At 38.1% G+C, this 19899-nt stretch overlaps 1 protein-coding gene across 4 annotated transcripts in view; it reads right to left on the bottom strand.

Annotated features, from left to right (window-relative positions):
• Positions 1 to 886: 886 nt before the first annotated feature.
• The window catches only part of Ecpas (Ecm29 proteasome adaptor and scaffold), a 119356-nt gene continuing 100343 nt past the window's right edge, over positions 887 to 19899 (bottom strand). For 3 of the 4 annotated variants that reach the window (XM_027403019.2, XM_027403021.2, XM_027403020.2), the window contains 14 exons: positions 16568 to 16633; positions 15254 to 15343; positions 13440 to 13506; positions 12822 to 12913; positions 12679 to 12745; positions 12334 to 12525; positions 11595 to 11803; positions 10885 to 10928; positions 10596 to 10788; positions 9546 to 9684; positions 8040 to 8145; positions 5979 to 6067; positions 2857 to 2928; positions 1049 to 1188 (listed from right to left, as the gene is read on the bottom strand). In XM_027403019.2, the coding sequence (XP_027258820.1) occupies positions 1049 to 1188; positions 2857 to 2928; positions 5979 to 6067; positions 8040 to 8145; positions 9546 to 9684; positions 10596 to 10788; positions 10885 to 10928; positions 11595 to 11803; positions 12334 to 12525; positions 12679 to 12745; positions 12822 to 12913; positions 13440 to 13506; positions 15254 to 15343; positions 16568 to 16633 (1566 nt within the window). Of the gene's footprint in view, positions 1189 to 2856; positions 2929 to 5978; positions 6068 to 8039; positions 8146 to 9545; positions 9685 to 10595; positions 10789 to 10884; positions 10929 to 11594; positions 11804 to 12333; positions 12526 to 12678; positions 12746 to 12821; positions 12914 to 13439; positions 13507 to 15253; positions 15344 to 16567; positions 16634 to 19899 lie in introns of all 4 variants that reach the window. The other variant, XM_027403018.2, reaches the window with a different exon arrangement.

Raw genomic sequence — 19899 nt, 5'->3', positions numbered from 1 at the left:
CCACAAACACTTAAGTTAAACCAACTTTGCACCCTTCAGCAGGTGCAGGAGCAGCAGAAAGCAGGGGGAGACCCTGGCAACAACAGTTTTCCTAGAATGGTATGCCAATTTGAGAAAGGGCATTTAAGAAAGAGAAATTCCTAGACAGTTAAATAAAAGGCTTTCCATCTATCCTACCATGTCACACTGTATGCATGACAGTAAATAGTACAAAATGTAACTGTTATAGTTTTGAGATCTTAAGTAGTCTACACCAAGGCAGTCTCTAATTTTTACTCGTTTTAGATTTTGGAAAAACATTCAAAAATACAGACAGAAGAACAATCTTGTTCCCATCTATTTTCATCTTCTAGGATAAGGACTTCAACTAGAATTTTATGGAACCCAAATTATTCTCAACCTATAAAAATGCTGAACAACCATTTCCTAAAAATTGATTACCTATACACAGGAAATGTGCAGCATCTGACTTTCAAGACCTCAGTGATAAGGGTCAGTTTAGCTCTGTTGATAGGGCAAGAAAACATTGGCTTGGTAGCAGGTTGAGAAAAGTATCCAAGACAGGACATTAAATTCTGGGTATGCCCTTGACTCCAGTCTTAGAAAGGAAGCTGATATCCCCAATCCTATTACTTCAGGTGTGCAAGAAGTGGGGTTATAAACCAAGTGATTTACAGGGTCCCTTCCTGCAATAACTTTAGCATGGATGTAGTTCTAAGATTTTAATCCAGCTTGTTCTGTGGTTCATTTATAATAGTTTCAGTTCTTTTAGCAATGATGGCTGGCAGACTTATTTACAACTACCTTGTGAAAACCCAAGTTCTATTAAGCTCATTTAGCCCACATACTTTGAAGACAAGTAAAATAAAGCTAACAAGGAGCAAAATTTAAGGCTTTTTTTTTTTTTATTTCAGCCAAGGAATGATGCATGCTACAGAGTAATCTTTACTCCCCACCCCCCCACAACTTGGTTTTTAAAGAATACCACCATTTCCAAACTTCCAATCCCAAAAGAACATGGCACTTGTTTGTTTTCTCCCATTCTCATTCATTCCAGACTTTCAAGTGTTTTCTTCAATACTGAGGCTTTCTCCTGCAGTTCAGGTCTGTTGTCTGTCTCCATAGTAGCTAAAGACTCAACCAAAAGTCTTCTGCATTCTGCTGTCAAACTTTCCCACTGTTTAGCTTCTAAATGGAAAGAAAACAGGAAGAAAATCATTACAGAAGAAAAAGAAAACAAGGAAGAAAATAAAAACAAAATCCCTAATCCTTTCTTCAATATATCCTATCTCCCAAACAATTACACAGCAACTCTATAATTAAGAGAACGGTATATAACAATCACAGGTTGGACCAGGCGTTGGTGGTGCATGCCTTTAATCCCACCACTCAGGAGGCAGAGGCAGGTGGATCTCTGCGAGTTCGAGGCCAGCCTGGTTTCCAGAGTGAGTGCTAGGATAGGCTCCAAAGCTACACAGAGAAACCCTGTCTCCAAAGACCAAAACAAACAAACAAACAATCACAGGTTGGATAGGTGTCTCAAACCCAATCCCTGACAACAGCCTGAAAACATATCAGGGAGTTTTACCACTTCCCCAGTACAAATGAGACCCAGGAAGATAAGCTTATACAACAGTGTGAATGAGACCCAGGAAGATGAGGTTATACAACATAGGCATTCACTTCCTGTGAAACACAGGAAGATGAGCTATACACCAGCAAACTGGGAAGACTGAAGCACAGGAGCTCAGCCACAACAGAGGTGACTTAGAAATTTACATGCCAAAAAAATTGGTTAAGTTTCATAATTGTACAGTTCAAGTAGCTAACACTTTATTACCCCTTTCTTTAAAAAGCCTGGGAGAACCACATACAAACTGAAATTAAAAAAAAAAAGGAAGCAAATCTTAACTACATTTATAAGACTGTCATTTCTAGTGATATGATTTCAAGCAAGTAATTATTGTTGTATCAGGATCTCATGTAGTTCACGCTGGCTTTAAACTCTTGATCCTTTTGTCTATATCTCTCGAGGTTGGGATTACAGGCCTATACCACTTTAAGCAAGTTGTCTGAGTTTACTTTTGACATCTAGAAAATACTAATATCTACCTAGAAAACTTGGAATTCAACCATATGGCTAAGTGCATAGGCTTTTTTACTTTAAGAAAAAAAAATACACTATGTGGTATTTAGTATTACTGAGACTAAAAGGCCCATTTTTGCAGCAACCTAAGTTACAAATGCCAAATTCACAAAGTTGTGATGAAAACCATTTCATCTCTGCACTATTAATTCATAGAATAGGAGACTAGGAAAAGGAGAAGGAAGGGAAGGAGGAAGGGGGAATAGGCCTCTTTGAAACCAGAGACAAGATATCTAATGGGGGGGGGGGCTGTTTTTCTTCTACCATTGACACAACACAGCATTTGTATGGTTTCTTAAAGAAAAGAAAGAGAAGTGAAAATAGGACAAAAACATGCTTTTGTTGAATGCATGACTCAAATGGGTCTCTGATAAAAAAGCCTGTTATTAAACATACACCACAAGCTTTGCTCTCTCATAACTAACCACTTCTTGTGATTAACCAAGATTATGTAAGAGTTCACTATAGAAACAAAACTTTAATTACTTCAAGATAACTATAGCTTAATAATTCATTAGAAATATATAAACATAGAGAACAAAATTGAAATCTTTAAAATTTAATTACTTTACTTCTCTATAGTATACTTGTATGTGCAAATACTTTAATGTGTATTTTATACCATTAGCAAAAAACAGAAATAAAAAAATTTCTAAAGTGTGCGTCATAAAGTATCCTGGATTTTTGTTGCTCTAATCAGAAGAACTCACCTTCAAGTTTTTTAAGCAGCAATTCTACCACAGATAAAGCTTCTGTTCTCACAGATGAGTAGGTCTTATTTTCTAAGAAGAAAACATACAATTCATAAGTATGTTTTAAAGACAGAACTCCCAAGAGTAAATTAGTGTTACTAAAACATAAAAAGTTAAAACTCTGTGGATTCATTTTTGAAGTAAACTTCTATTTGTTAATTATTATCAAATATTTAAATTATGTTATGTGTCCACATTCATTATTTTGAGGCACTGTAGACAGACAGCCAAATATATTAACCATAAATAGTAATATTTAAAAGACCCATCTTAGATATGGGAAATCAAAAAACACTATCCCAAATACACAGTCATCATCCATGTCATACATAAGACAGGTCTTTGATTTGCATGATCCTCATTTTACCAAAAATCATCTAGGGATACCTAGAAACCTGAAAAGACAATTTTGTTAGCTTTCAGCTCTATATTCACAAAAGCATGCTACTTCCAAGAATTACAAATAAACAAGCTTTGTTGGTACAAACTCTTTCACAAAAGGCACTGAGTTTTTGCAAAAATTGTCTAACCAAAATTAATATGCATCTAAGTCCAGCGAAGTGAAGTACTGCAAAAAAATGACAGTGACCCACCAAAAGGACAGGGGAATCAGCTTGAAGAGACTTCCATTAGCCATATCTAAGACAAATAACTAGTTAATTAATGAAAATAATCAGGAGCTAAAGAGATAGCTCGGCACCATGTAATCCTCATGCAGGGAGGACCAGAGTTGAAGTCCTAGCACCCACACTGGCAGTTCACAACAGCCTGTAACTTCAGTTTCATAAGGACCTAATACTTCTGGCCTCTGAGGACACTAGTACTCATTTGTTCATACACACAATTAAAATTAAATCCTAAAACTAATTGACTATAGAACATTGAGAATTTGATGGAGGGGGTTATGAATTAATACCAGTTAATGATGCATAAATAAAGAAATATAAACAAGAGAAGAATCTTGTTCAAAATAAAATGCCAACTACCAAATAGTTAATGAGGAGAAAGGGCTAGAGTTGGAAAAAAAAAATCATCATTAAAAAACAAAACAAAACAAGAAAAAACGCTTAGAGAAGAATCATCAATGCATGCAAATCTAATGGACAAACTTCAAAGAGAAATACATGTAAATCATATAACTCATGGCCTTAGTGTCTTCTCAAAAACTGTTTAATAGATGCAGTTCTGAAGAGGGGATTAGTTGAATAATCTTAAAGTATGCTATTAGATATGAGGAAAAATAAGAATGATATTAGACAGAAAATCCACAGTACCTTGACTAGGTAAACAAAATTAACATTGAAAAATCAGGAAAGCTGTGAACATTGCATGCCTCTTGATGTGAGGAAAAACACATTACTAACATCAGATTCATAAGCTAGACCCAAGCCTGAAGAAATGTCAAACAAACAACAAATGAGAATTGTTATTTTTTTCCAAAAAGCAGAGAAAGTCTTTATCCTTCAAAATCATGAGTATAATATAAGAGCAAGAAAGACTGAAGGAGTGTGAAATGAAAGTGACTATAAAGGCCAGGAGTGATGAATGGTGCACTCCTTTAATCCCAACACCCTGGAGGCAGAGGCCAGCCTGGATGACAGAGCAAGTTCAAGAATAGCCAAGGCTACACAGAGAAACCCTGTCTAAGGAAGAGAGAGGAGAGAGAGAGGAAAGAGGGGACAGAGGGAAGAGGAGAGAGAAAGACTATTAAATTATGATAATTGTATTCAATATGTGGTCCTAGGCTGTATTTTTCTTAATGGAGAGTTGAAGAGGATGTGAGATCCTACCAAAAAATTACTTAAGAAATTACAATACGAATGAGAAAAAAAATGATAAAAGAACACTACATCCATGCAATACTATCTAAATTTATAACCATACTGTTGTTACAAAAAGAAATACACACTCAAGAATTTAAGAATAAAGGTACATGTTATAATCAATACACTTTTGAAGGGCTCAGGATAAAGATACATACAGAAAGAAGTCCAAAAGATAAAGGGAACAACAGTGCTAGCTGATAACTACTGATAAGTATATATAGGCACTAACTGAGCTATTTTAACAGCTGTTTTATAAAACTGGAAACTTTTTTTTTTTTTTTTGGTTTTTGAGACAGGGTTTCTCTCTGTGTATCTTTGGAGCCTATCCTGGCACTCCCTCTGGAGACCAGGCTGGCCTCGAACTCACAGAGATCTGCCTGCCTCTGCCTCCCAAGTGCTGGGATTAAAGGCATGTGCCACCAATGCCCGGCCTAGAAACTATTTTTAAATAAATGTTTAATGTTGATATAAAGGTATAGTCTAAAACTCTACTGTAATTCTGGATAAAACACCCTTGTTAGGGGACATAAGGTATATGAACAGAACAGTCAGCAGTGATCCAGAAATCTAGATCCTGAGACTCAGATCCTTAGTTTAAAAATCAGGTTTACTTGAGCCAAGTATGATTGATAACTGTGGTTGTTTGAATAGGAACAGCCCCCGTAGACTCATGTGTTTAAATGCTTAGCCCATAGCGAGTGGTGCTATTGGGAGTATGGTGTAGTTGGGAATAGGTATGACCCTGTTAGAGAAAATGTGTCACTAAGGGGCCAGTATTGAGGTCTCATATGCTAAAGCTAGGCTCAGTGTGGCACTCAGTCTCCTTCTGCTGCCTGTGGTTAAAGATGCAGAACTCTCAGCTACCCCTCCAGCATTATGTCTGCCAGCACACTGCCATTTCCCACTATGATGATAGACTAAACCTCTGAAACTGTAAGTCAGCCCCAGTTAAATGTTTTCCTTTGTAAGAGTTACTATGATCATAGTGTCTCTTCACAGCAACAGAAATCCTAACTAAGATAGTGACACAAGCTATAATCCTAGCTACCTGGGTGACTGAGGCCATAAATTCAAGCCCAGTCTAGACAGCATAGAGACCATGACTCAAAAGAAAGAAGGGGTGAAGATGTAGCTGAGTGGTAGAGTGCCTGCCCAAGAGCATGCATAAAGACGTGCCTGATCTCCAGCACCAGCACCAAAAACAAAATAAACAACAGCAACAAAAAACTATTCAAGTTCTAGTTACTCACTCACCTAAAGAATAAGTAATTGATTTACAAGTTTCAAGAAGAATTTCAGCCAGAGCTTCAGAATCTGCATGTTCTTCTTCCAAAAGCATTAACCTATAAACATAAAAGTGATATACAATGTTACTCAAAAAAAAAAAATAGTTTAAAACCTTCCTAGCATAACTTCTATCTGTACATATCACTTGTCATGTCACTTCATATACTAGTAGTATCTAAATTAATTATAAGACTGTAAATGTACACAATGTGGTATATTATTCTGCTGTTTAAAAAGTGACACCATGAAATTTGCAGGCAAATGAATGGAACTACAAAAAACATCCTGAGTAAGGTAACCCAGACCCAGAAAGATAAATATGGTATGTATTCAATTATCTGTGGATATTAGCTGTTAAGTAAATGATAAACAAGCCACAATTCATAGACCCAGAGAGGTTAGGTAAAGAGGAGGAGTCTAGGGAGGATGCATGAATCTTCCTGGGAGGGGAAAATAATTTTTTGAGGTGAGGGTTTCAAGACAGGGTTTCTCTGTAGCTTTGGAGGCTGTCCTGGAACTCACTCTGTATACCAGGCCGGCCTCGAACTCAGAGATCCACCTGCCTCTGCCTCCCGAGTAGTGGGATTAAAGGTGTGTGCCATCAACGCCTGGCTGTGAAAATGATTTTAAAGGTGGACTGAGGGTGTCTAGAGAAGGGACAAGAAATTACAAGCTGTGGAGGAGATGGGGTGAAGAAAAGAGGACAGAGAGAGATGGCTGGAACTGGGGGGCATTTTCGGGGTAGTGTGGAAACCTAGTGCAGTGAAAACTTCCTGGAATCTATGAAGGTGAATAATGAGGGATACAGAGTCTCAACTGGCCATCTCTTGTAGCCAAGCAAGGCTTATGGGACTGGGCTGCATTTAAATGAGCTGTTGGTCAAGGGGTGGGTTCCACAGAAATCCTCAAACAACTCAGGCTGTTTCTAAGACAAAGGGTTGTTCTCTGCAAACTGACAGGGGGTCCCATTGGCCAGGACAACACCCACACAATTCATTGAACATGGTGATGCTGAACTGGTGTCTACATGGAGCCTTTACCCCTATATTCTAGTCTCTCTGGTATAGAAAGGTACTCTACAGTCTACCCAGCCACAAAACCTTTGACCTATTATCTGTCCTGATTACAAAATACACTAGAGCAATGGTGGCACAGAATTTGTATGAAGTCAACCAATATCTGTTTTGACTTAAGGCCCACTCCCTGGGAAGGAATCCAAAGCTGACACTGCTTAGGTAACCAAGAACCAGAAACGAGGTTGCCCAGAGACCTAGGGTAAAACCAAACACTACTGGTCTAAAAAGAAAAAGTATCAATAAAATGACTCCCCAATGATATTCTGCCATACTCATGTATCAGTGCCTTATCCGGTCAGCATCAAAGAGGCTTCCTCCAGAAGCAGATGAAAACAGATACAGAGACCCACAGCCAGACATTACGTAGAGAGAGAGTCTAAATGAGAAGTCTATATCAAATCCCTTCCTTCAGAGATCAGAGAATTCCTCAGAAGAATAGGCAGAAAGATCGTAAGAGCCAGAGATTAAGGACACCAGGATGACAAAGCCCTCTGAGTCAACTAAGCAAGGCACATATGAGCTCACAGAGACTGAAGCTGCAAGCACCAGGTCTACATAGGTCTATACCAGGTCCTCAGTGTACTCATTATAGCTCTTAGCTTAGTATTTTATGGGGCTCGTGACTATGAGAATAAGTGGGTCTCTGACTCTAGTAATGGCTCTTGGAACTTTTCCTGTTGGGTTGCCATGTACAACTTTGAGATAATAGTTTTCGTTTTGTCACTTTTGGTTGTTATCTCTTAGAAAGCCTGTTCTTTTCTAATGAGAGACAGAGAGAGTAGAACCAGAGGGGAGGGAAGTGGGGAGGAACTGAGATGAATAAAAGGAGAGGAAATATAATCAGGATATACTGTATGAGAAAAGAATCTATTTTCAATTAAAAATGTGTAAATGTTAAGAATTCCATTCAATAGGGAAATAAAATAAAAACCTGAATCATGAAGCAAATTACCCCTGGAAAAAGGCGTTCATTGACTGGAGGACACCTAGCTGCACTTTCCATGTGCTGAGTCTTAGCCGTTCACACATCAGTTTGCACAGCTCCTGGCGATAACAACCTGGGAAGAAGATGAAGTAGGACAGAGGAGGAAATATGTAAAAAGTGAGCGATAACAAAGAAGGGACAGAGAAAAAGAAGATGCAGCATTAAAAACAGACAGAAGTGGAGGAATGTGAGTGACAAAAAAATGCCTTTAATTATGGACATGGAATTTCTCCCAAACTCTTAGCAGTATTTTTTATACCTTTCTCTAGCTATGAAGCAAGAGTTAATCAAGCAACCCAACTTCCACTATACTTCATAACACCACTCACAAATTGATAGTTTCTTTTGAGAAATTCTTCATATGTTACACAAAGAATTATTATACCTAGGTCAACATATACAAATAATAAATATAGAGATGTTCATTTGGGACAAAGTGTAGTTTCCAGAACAAGACAAAGTATTTAGCATCTGTTTAATTTTAAGGCCTTGTCAAAGGGCTAGCTGTAACTACAACTTGAACCATTAGTCAAGGTTTACTATTTAATCCTTTGTTAATATATGTTTAGTTCTAAAAATCTATGCCATCAGTTTCTCAATAAACTAGCTATCACTTGCTTACTGAAGACTTGATAGCAAGGCCAGCAATTTTGAAAGAAAGGAATTCTACTAACATTGTAGGCTTCTAAGAAAAGAGCTATGAACATAAATAAACAAGAGTAACAAAACTTCTACATAAACAAAAATATCTACATAAAATGTATCATCGTTGTTATCACCCAACATTATACTAAAAGACACAATACTTAAAGGAATTATATGGCTAGATCCGAATCTAAACCTTTACTAGAGAGATCAGGACACAGCAGCACAGAAGGAAGCCACATGAAGACAGGAAAGGCAACCATTCACAAGCTAATTAGAGAGGTCTCAGAAGAAGCCAACCCTACTAACAACTTGATCTTGGACTTATACCCATCAAAATTAGAAAAAAAAATTATGTTGTTTAAATCATACAGTCTGTGATACTTTTGTTTTAAAGATATATTTTACTTTTATCTTAATAGTTATTTTGTGTATGAGTGTTTTGTCTGCATGTGTATCTGTGTACCACATGGGTACCCGCTGTCCTTGGATGCCCTGGGACAGGAGTTACAGATGGCTGTAAGCCAACATGTGAGTGCTTAGAATCAAAATTCATCAGGTCCTTCAGAAGAGCAGACAGTGAGTCTGCTTAACCACACAGCTATCTATCCATGCCCCTGTGATACTTTCTTAAAGTATCTCTCTAATAATACAGTGACTCATTCATGTACTTATTTGCTGGTCTAAGAGTAAAATGGACATAGGATAAAGCTCACTATTATTATTCAGACTACATAAGAAGTATTACTAAGCCATGAAGAAACTCAGTGTTTTTGCCAAGTGACTTCTAGTTACAGTACTTCTACAAGTTTGTGTTCAGACACTTACGTTGGGTTTCTGGGTTCCTGGGCCAGGCTTTGCCCAAGCTCTCAAAGGCACCCAGCAGAGACTCCAGCTGCAGCTCTCTTTCCTTATCGTTTTCATCTTCAGCTTTGGTGCTCCGAACTCCCATGCTTTCAAGTGAGTTCTAGGACATTTCAAAAGAGGTAAAGAAAATTCTATTATTTCTTTCTCAAAATTACAGTTATACTATCAAAGTGTAGAATAGGAAATATTAAAAACTAAATGCTAAGTTCTCTGCCATGAGTTCTTATGTTTGTATTAAGAGTATACATTTCTAATAAATTTGAGAAATATTTTAGAAGAATTTGTAAATGAAAGTGGAAAAAATACTGCACATGTACTATTTTGAGTATAACTTAAAAAGATCTGCATTTGAATCAGAGAATTAAAGATGGTAAAGAAACTAGAAGTAATTTAACCAGCTAGCAGGCAATATAATCCAAATTAAGCCAGTCTTTTTTTTTTTCCAACCAAAAATCCCCCAGGATAATGCAGAGGTGACCTATACAACACATGGTACTCCTTGTCTTCATACTAAATGACTACTTGGCATGTGCACATGCTAGCAAGGTAGAGTTTATTATGACAGGAGCTATTCACTATATAGGTACTCTCTTCCTCCTCCTACTGGTGGAGAAAGGATGCCCATATGAAATATTACCTTTCCTAGCTTCATCTGCTACCAAATAGGGCTATGTGCTAGCCAGTGGAACATGAATCAAAGCAATTTATTTCTGTTTCCAGAACTTTTCTTGAGAGAAATTATATGCTTACTATTACCCTAACTTTATTCTCCTTGACCATCTGCCTGAAACACAGATAAACCATAGACCATGAGGATAATGTATAAGAAATAAGTCTTCAGGATCCCTGAAGTCTTTATAGGGCCTCCAACTATCAAGTAAGACAAACTTCTATCTTGTTTGAGGCCATAATATTCTGGGAATTTTCTGCTACTTTACTGCTAAACTTGTCCTAATAAAAACACATAACCAGGACAGAGGAAAAATCTAAGATGATATAGGTAACCATTACCTTCTTGATGAGGGGTATGACAATATCAGAAAACTCCTGGAATCTGTCTTCTTTGGTGGCTTTCAAAACATCAGCTGCACAGCTGATGGCTACAATCTTATATTTGAGATTCTCTTTGCAACACTCCTTCAAGACAGCCTGAAGAATTTCATTTGTGGTGGGCTGGTTGGGCACAGACTTTTCTAACTCCGTACTATAGGATTCATATAAAAATATCAGAATAGTTAAGAAAAACTACAGCTTTAAGCTTCACATTAAGAAATGGTATGTTCATTAAAAGAACATTTACCTGCAAGCTGTCACCACACAGGCAATGGCTTTTAGTAGTTCTTCCTGATAAGTTAAAGATGAAGAAATACTATTAGACCTACTGCCACATTCTTTGTACTATGACTACAATCACCCCACTGAGTATTTTATAACCACCACAACAAAAACTAACATTTATTCACTTACGCACATTACTGAATTCTACCCAAACCATCAATCTCTAATTCATAAAAGCCCAAGAACTGATAACCAAGGCCACCAGGCAATTCACTATTATGACCACAATACTATGATGCCCACTAGTGACCTTTACAAAATAAGACTACAAACAATGTCCCAATCACATGTTCCCTATGAAATGCTCACTAAACATATTTTTCTATAGCCATTGTATAATAAGTTTCTAATTCTCAAGCCCCAATAATGAGCATTTTTGGTGCCAGGATTAGAAGTAATTCAATCTACTCAATTTCACATATGGCCAATTCTGGCTCTACTGAAGGTCAGTGGGCACAAAATGATGACGGGTTTAAGAGGTAACTTGTAAGGCTGATATGTCAATCTCCAAAATTACTATGCTTTATTCAAGAACATACAAGACATACTTTGATATAAATTGACTATCTAGGAAACCTAGCTGCAAAAGTAATCCAAAGTCACATCGAATCAGATTCCTATATTCTATACGAAGATGCAGTCCTAATTCTTTAACATGAATGATTCTTTTACCTTTCCTGCCCATGTTCTTCCAGCCAGGCCTTGCACCAAAGCACTCAGTATCATTCCCAGATATGGAGGTACAAGAGAACTTGTTTGTTTTGCAATTGATGCCATAGCAATTGCACCCTGGGCTTTCATTTTCCAAGACTGCGATTGTAAAGCCTTCTGGGTAATAGCAATCAACTCCTGAAGGTATAATCGAATACCTCCAAAGGAGCCTACATTTAAAAAGAAAGAAAAGTTAAAACACTTCTCAATTGACAAGAAAACTTTTTAAAAATCATTTTTAAATGTAAGTCAGTGCCATCTGCCCAAAGCAGTGATTGTCAACTCATAAAACACACCACCTGCTAAAGGTAGAGATAGTGAATAGTGCAGCTTCTTTTTGTAACAGCAGGAATTCATGAACTTGGACATACTGCTGGGACGTTATTTAAAAAGGTCATCATCACTAATATGCATCAAGGTTAAAAACACAGCTCTATAATAATACTCTAAGACTACATAAAATCACACTTATACTCAATTAACCTAAGTAAGGTTCTACTTTGTTTAGACAGTTTATATTCTTTCACATATACAGCAACAAGTCAAAGAGAAGAGCTCTGAGTGGCACTTCAAAAACTTAGAAATTAGGAGGCCCTAAAAATGAAATGTGACACATGGGAAATTCTGAAGAAACATATGAGTCAAAATTCCAGCTATGTTCTTAAGAAACACATTTACTCTGCAGCCACCATTTACTAACCAGGTACATTTTCCTGCCACACTTCAGTCCACAAATTACATTCTTCTTTTTCAGGTTTCTCCTCATCAGCAATTTCATGCATGCCTAGGAAGGCCAAGGGCAGAACTTCTTTGGCATGGTTCTTCAATACATCAGGGCTGTATCTTCCAATTGCATGAATAGTCAAAGCACAAGCGGTCTTGTAGATAGGTTCTCAAGAAACAAGAAACGAAAATTTTATAAGCATTTACTATTTTTCAGGGCAAGTGATCTAAATAAACCAATTTAAAATGTTTCTAAAAAACAGTATAGTTTATTTGGTTAATATCTAAATTTAAAAATGACATAAAAAAGGAAAAAAGGTACCTTCTTTTTCCATGTACCAGCCATTGAGCTTCTGTAGCAGTTTTTCAGTGCTGCTATCCCGTGAAGTCTGAAAAGCAAACAACCATACTCACTGCTTTATAATTCCCAGAGCTTCACTTAACTGAATAAGAAATTCAACTCACCCGAACTAAATGGCCCATGGCGAATGCACAGGATTTCTGAATTACACTGTTTCGATCTGTCAGACCACTAAGCAAAGCGCTCATAAGTTTACCTATAGGAACAAATAAAAATACATATTTGTGTGGTTGGCCAAATATTGTTACGTTCCCAGGACTAAACACCCCATAACCCTGAAATTAATCATTTACTATATAGTGGTTTAGATCTTTTGAATATTATTTGTACTACCTACTCCCTTTCTTTCATTTGATTTAAAAATTAAAAATTAACCTCTGTCTAGAATATTTGTGGAAAAGGTTTAAAATTGAAAGCTATATACAGAAATCCCACCAGGATTTCTCTAGAAGAGAGAAAGAGAAAAAAAAAATTCATGTAAAGTTAGCTGTAAATAGTAAAAAAGAAAGGGGGGGGAAGAGTTCTGCAGAATGAAACGTAGTTTTTACCTCTTTACACCACTGAGAAACTTACTTGTAAGACTATAAAAGCTTGCTAACAAAACAACTGGGTCAGGTTTGAATGAAGGCAAAGCACACAAGCATGTCCAAATAATTTTCCCTTTAAAACTCTAAAATAAACACAGCCATGAAAAAGTATCCCCATACATATGACAAACTCACCTGAGTAAGGTGTTAAGTCCTGGGGACACTGAGTAGTTAAGGATACGATGACACTGGCACAGCCTCCCTTTAAGGTTACAAAAACAAAGGTCTAAGTTTGATGTCATAATGTCCTATCAAACCCCAGCAATTTTAAGCCCCCAGCAATTTAAAGATAAACCATATGCAATCTAATAGCTCCGCTGGGATTCCATATAGTAAAACGAAAACATTTTAAACTAGCTATATAGAGATTATTGCTTTAGGAGCAAGAACTATGAATAAGCAAGAAAAAAAAAGCATAACTCTCAGAATAAGATGTGTTATCACAAACAACTGCATTAACAATTCCACTTTGAGGAATTTCCAAAGAAATCAGTTTGTATGTGTCCAAAGAGAAGAATGGTTCTTTGATGTCTTTTTAAAAGCTGAAAAGTTAGATCTCTCTTGTTTGACTGAAATTAAGGATGTATTGCCACAAGCAGAGTATCACATACCCCTTAAAGAACACAATGTGGAAGATATGCATACAGAAAATACACAGGAGGGAAACATTCAGAAATATAAACAGCTGTTTTCTCTGCAAGGTAAAACTTTGAGTGCTTTTATTTTTAACTTTCTCCTGATTTATATATGTTAATCAGAAGTAAAGTAACTTTGTTAAAAGAAATGAGTTATTTCTTTTAAAATGAGATGAAGCTGAGTGTCATGACATACACAATCCCAGCACTGCCAAGTTTGAAGCAGAAAGGTAGTGGGAACACCCCAGAGTAAGTCTTGGTCTAAAATAACAACAACAAAAACAAAAATTTAACAGTAAGATAAAATAAGCAGATGAAGGTAGTATCTGACCTTTTTTAAGAATCTCAAAAAAGTTATTTTTCCACCCACACACTTATTGCTCTTACATGAAAATTTCTAATTTTATCTAAGATGTTTCTCCATTAACGAGAAAAAAACAGAAAATCCAAAACCACTTACATGACAACCAGAAATAATTCTACTAAAAACGGTAAGACAAGAAGAACATGATAGCATGTGAGATAGCATGCAAGCATGATGCTTGTAAACCCAGTCCTAGGAAAGACAGGCAGAAGGATCAAAAGTTCAAAGCCATCCTCAGCTATATAGGGAAGAGGCTATAGGAGACATTGCTTCAAAATAAACAAACAAACAAATATATATATATATATATAAACATTATGTGGGCTCCACATGCATGTGCATGGGTGATGTGGGATAATACTCTTATTCATTGTAAAGATTTGCCACTTTTATTGGTTTAATAAAAAGCTTATTGGCCAGTAGCTAGGCAGGAAGTATAGGCGGGGCTACCAGACTAGGAGAATTCTGGGAAGAGGAAAGACAGAGATGCAGTCACCAGCCAGATGCAGAGGAAGCAAGATGAGAATGCCTTACTGAGAAAAGGTACCAAGTCACATGGCTAAAAATAGGTAAGAATTATGGGTTAATTTAAGTTGTAAGAGTTTGTTAGTAATAAGCCTGAACAATAAGCCAAACAGTTTATAATTAATATAAGCCTGTGTGTGTTTCTTTGGGTCTAGAGGGCTGTGGAACTGGACAGAAACTTCCGTCTACACATGGGCATACATAAGCACACAGACACATTATTGGATGTGGTAGCACATGCCTATGATATGTCTTCCAATATTAGTCTGAGACAGGAGGACTGACCAGCCTATGGTATATAATGAGTTGAAGACCAGCATTAGCTGCACGACAACACTTCTCTTTAAACAAACACACACAAACACACACACACACACACACACACACACACACACACACACACACACACACACACACAATCTTACCTTAGTTCCAAGGCCTACACCACTTCTGATCAGTTCACATAACCTAGGAACTAGTTCGCCCAGCACCGAAACATCAAGATATTGCAGGCACTTTGAGAAAAATAATAAAAACAAAGAAAGGTAAGCCTAAGCAAATAATTAAGTTAGTACCATATCTTCATTTAAAAAAATGACCCATGTCAAATATATACCCATTGAATTTAACATGACGTTGAAAAATCACTAGTTTGACTTTGCTCCAGTTGAATATTTTAAACTACCATAGTACTACAAACAGAAATTCTCTCACTAACAGCTCAACATTAAAAAAAATGAATAAAACAAAATAATGAAGATTAGTTTATTAAGAGGAAAGAAATAGTTACCTAAGAATAAAGGACCTCTTTTTCAATCTCCCTCTATCAATCTATATCTAATGTAAAATATTTAGATTAAAACTGACCTTCCAAAGTGGGTATAGCCTACTAGGCCCCAAATAAGTCAATTTCTTATGACTTTACCTTAGCTTGTTACAATTTTTAAAATGCAAGCATATACTTCATTATTTATGAGTATTTCCAAGTGATGTTTGCTAAATATTCCCATCACTTTCTCCAATAATACAACTAAGACATAAGATTCCTAAAGTAAACATTGGCAAACAGACCCCAGTAGACACAAACAACCTTACTCTTGTCCAGGGGGCTACAAGCTCTTACTAGTCATTACAGAAATGCCCAGAAGGCAACTCTGCCAAGACTCTGAGAACTGCAGAAATCAGAACCTCAAAGCACCATGAATGCTTCACTACAAAATGCTTCTGTCATCTGAAACACATTGCTATTGCTCAGTTCCTGCAACCAATCTTCTGTGCTATCTACTTCAGTAAACTACCTCTAAAGCTTACAGCTTCATGGTCCTTTCCAAATATTTTCTCAGAGGCAGGCAGAAAGTAATGACAATAAAATAAATAAACAAACAAACAAACAAATAAATAAATGAATAGCATGCCTCTGAACCTTACTAAAATAAGCAGACCAAAAGATAAATAGATACAGATTTATGGATAGATCTCTTAATATGTTGCTTTCCATGTAATTCTGCTATCCAGAAAATTTACTTCTACTAGTAATTAAGAAAAATTCCCAAAAATATGTACAATTTTTATATTCCTGTTAAAAACTTAAAATTTTTGAAACAAAAAATTGCATTCATAGTATTTATCAATGCATTCCCCTTCTGTTTGTTTCATGTTACACAGCTCGAAGTCTTTGAAGAACTTCATTTGCTTAAAGAGAAGCAAATGAGCTTTCAAGTTGTTATTTGGAAACTCACCATGTTGATTGTCTCCATCATGGGAGAAGACTTGGCAGCACTGAGTCGAGCACTGTCCATTGCAGCCTGAAGAGAACAAACTTAAGTCACTCAGGACATTCAACCAATTATGAATTAGCCACATAAACTCCAATTAAAGGGTCTTCTTTCCAAACTAAAGATTTTTAAATAATCAATAATGAAAGCAAGTAAAAGTCTAATTTTAGTAACTTCTGACCTCATTTAATGATTTAACAGTACAATTAACATTTCTAACCTAAAGGTCAGAAATTCAGACAAAAGTTAGAAATAAAATATATGGGCTGGTGGTACATCTCACTAGTACACTGTATTCTCGGCATGCATAAGTCCCTGGGATCAATCCCTAATACTGCAAAAAATTAACTAATGTATTCACTAATTAACAAATATACTATGGCTCTAATCAATTCAATCTTGGGTCTCAGGTTCCCTATCCACTTAAAAAGAGAATCACTGAATTTCTACATAATGTTTAAAAAGTTGTCTAAGCGAACAAACAAACATAGTATGTGTGTGTATAATTCATTTAATTCTTTAACTTGATAATGTGGATTCCTATCTACAAAGATAATTGAATAGAAATTATGCTGGGGGAAAACACTTCCCAGAGAAAGTAAGGCATGCAAATGTGGTTTGTTAAGGCTTGCAAAGCATGGACAGAATTTTGACCCCTAACTCTTAATATCTAGTAAATACTGAACAGGAGGTGGCAAACCTAATACTGAAAGAGAAAGAATGACGAATAAAGAAGAAACAACCCATCATCCCAGACTTTTGAGTTTATGAGGGCCCACAGTCAACCAGGAGTCTGCCCAGCTCAAGAGTACCATCATACCAAGTAGTGCCCAAGGTTTCTGGGCCCAAACATGGGAGAGAAGGCAATAGCTCCATGCCATCCTGCCATCCCTTATGGCTGAAGCAGGCAATATTCAACCAAGTACCACCTGTGACAAAACCAAAGCCCTGGCACTGAGTGGTTGGGCACCATTGTAATGAGAGAATACAGGGAGAGGAGGTAGAAGAGGAGGATAGACAGAATGACTTGTGGGCTGAGAAGAGGGGCAGATGCAGATCTGGAGAGGTGAGGAACAGGCTGATATAAAGTAAATGGCCAACTGGCCACTTGAGTCCAGGGAGATGTCTAGGCTACAACCAAGGGCTAAGTCTTGATCCAGAGCCCTGGAGCAGCCATAGGGGCTTATGCTGATGTATGTGAATCCTGTTGTCATTGGGGCCATGTTAGTATCCAATGGTCATGCTACCGTGGGGGCCATGTTAACCTGGGTGATATCCGAGCCTGGGCTGCTGCCTAGGACCATGCTCCTACCACAGACAAGGTCTGTGTTGATATTCATGGCCCATGTTGCCACCAAAGGCCATATAGATGTCTAGGATCTGGGCTGTAACCTGTGGCCACTAAGGGTGCTCCAAGGACTATGCTACCACCAGGGATATCCTGATCTGAGTGACCTGTGCTGTCACCCAGGGTTAAGGTGTAATCTGGGCCAGGGCTGCTTCAGAGGGACAAGTCTGGGTCCATGGCCCTACAGTGGGCAGGGTCTGAGTTGATGTCCAGGGCTCTTGTTGTTGTTGAGGGCCATGCAAGATGACCAGGATCTGGTCAGTCACCTAAGACCATATTGGTTTCTGAGGACTTCGCTGCACCCAGGACCATGATGATCTGGGTGGCCAGTGCTGCCACCTAGAGCCATGGAAATGGTCACCGGAGTGGCCGATGCCTAGGGCCATGTCTGGGTCTGTGGCCCTGCAGAAGCCAGGATCTGGGGTGGTGTTCAAGGCTCTGGTTGCCATTGAGGGCTCTGTGGATGCCCAGGGTCTGGCCAGCCACCTGAAGGAATGCTACTGCCAGGTGTCCATTATGATCTGAGTAGCCTGTATTGCCACTGATCTGGTGTGTCCAGGTCCCCAAGAAATGTCAACACCCATGTCTGGGTCTGTGGTCCTGCTAGAACTGGGGTGTGTGGTGATATCCATGGCCTATTTTAGCATGGGGGGGGTCATTGGAACCACGCTGTGCTGAGCTGGTCAAGCCTTTCCCTGGCCTGAGGATGGCTAGTCCTGCCCCTCACTGGATGCTGCAACAGTCAAGCTGGCCCTATCCCTCAGGGGAGAGCTTGCCCCCTCCCCCACTCTGGAAAGATGGCCCTACCACTCACTATAAGTATGCACCTCACTGGAAGCACACTAGAGGTTACTCTGTGGTCAGGGATGCAGTTGAGCCAACCCTAAGGAAGTGAGAGCAGGAGAGCTGAGGCTGCCGCCCCCCAACTCCCATCTGCCCTATAGCAATTGTGAGAGAGGGCCTTGCACCTTGCCTGGACAAAACAGTAAAGCTGGCCCTGGTAACAGGGCCCAAGAGTAGGAGAACTGGCCCTACTCCTTTTTGTTGGTACACTGGGTGGGCTAGCTGAGGCAGTGCTGGAGAGCTCTGCCTCCATCATCCAGGTAGTGATGATGAGGAAAAGCTAGCAAGCTGACCAACCCAGCTACCACCCAGACCCAGAACCATGAGTTGGCCTAACCCAACTTCCGCTGAATCTATGAACTGTTGGAGCACGTAAAGCAGACAAACCTACAGATCTAAACAATAGGATCTCCATGACACAGGATAAACACAGGATATCCATGAGGAGCTCCAGTGAGAGACCATTATCGGTGGTGTAGCATAAACCTCAAGCCAGACTAATTACTCATGGCAATGAACACTTGCAAGTAAACATGAACAGACTAAAGGGTAAACTGTGTGTCTCCAACAGGACACACTACAACTTCCACGATAAGATTCTTCTTCTTCTTTTGTTTTTTGTTTGTTTCTTTGTTATGTTTGGTTTTTGGTTTTTCTTTTAAATTTGGTTTTGCCTTGGGGGAGAGGTTGCGATCAGAATGCATGTTGTGAAATCCACAAAGAATCAATCGAAGTTTTGTTTGTCATTTTTTAAGGGAAGAAACAACAGTATTTAGAGAAAAACAAAAAACAAAAAAAAAGAGAATTTATTAGAGTAGATTATGCAAATTAAGAATGAAATAGTGAACTGAGAGAAAACACTGACATTACAAATTACAGAGGCCTAACAGTAGTAAACATAATTGTAAAACAACAACAACAACAAAAAGATACACAGCCCACCTAATGCAATTCTGCTCAGGTGGGTGCTGGCCACCCACAGACCAGCCTGGGTCTGTGGATCCCATTATGATGAGCAGGTATGTGGTGGAGAAATGGAAGAAAAATAAAAGTGAAATGGTTCATGTGCTGTGGAAAAGGCAGAACAGAAAAAATGAAGGTGGTG

This window comes from Cricetulus griseus, chromosome 2, assembly GCF_003668045.3.
Source record: "Cricetulus griseus strain 17A/GY chromosome 2, alternate assembly CriGri-PICRH-1.0, whole genome shotgun sequence".
In the NCBI taxonomy this organism is placed as follows: domain Eukaryota; kingdom Metazoa; phylum Chordata; class Mammalia; order Rodentia; family Cricetidae; genus Cricetulus; species Cricetulus griseus.
This window is presented reverse-complemented; position numbering and strand designations above follow the sequence as displayed.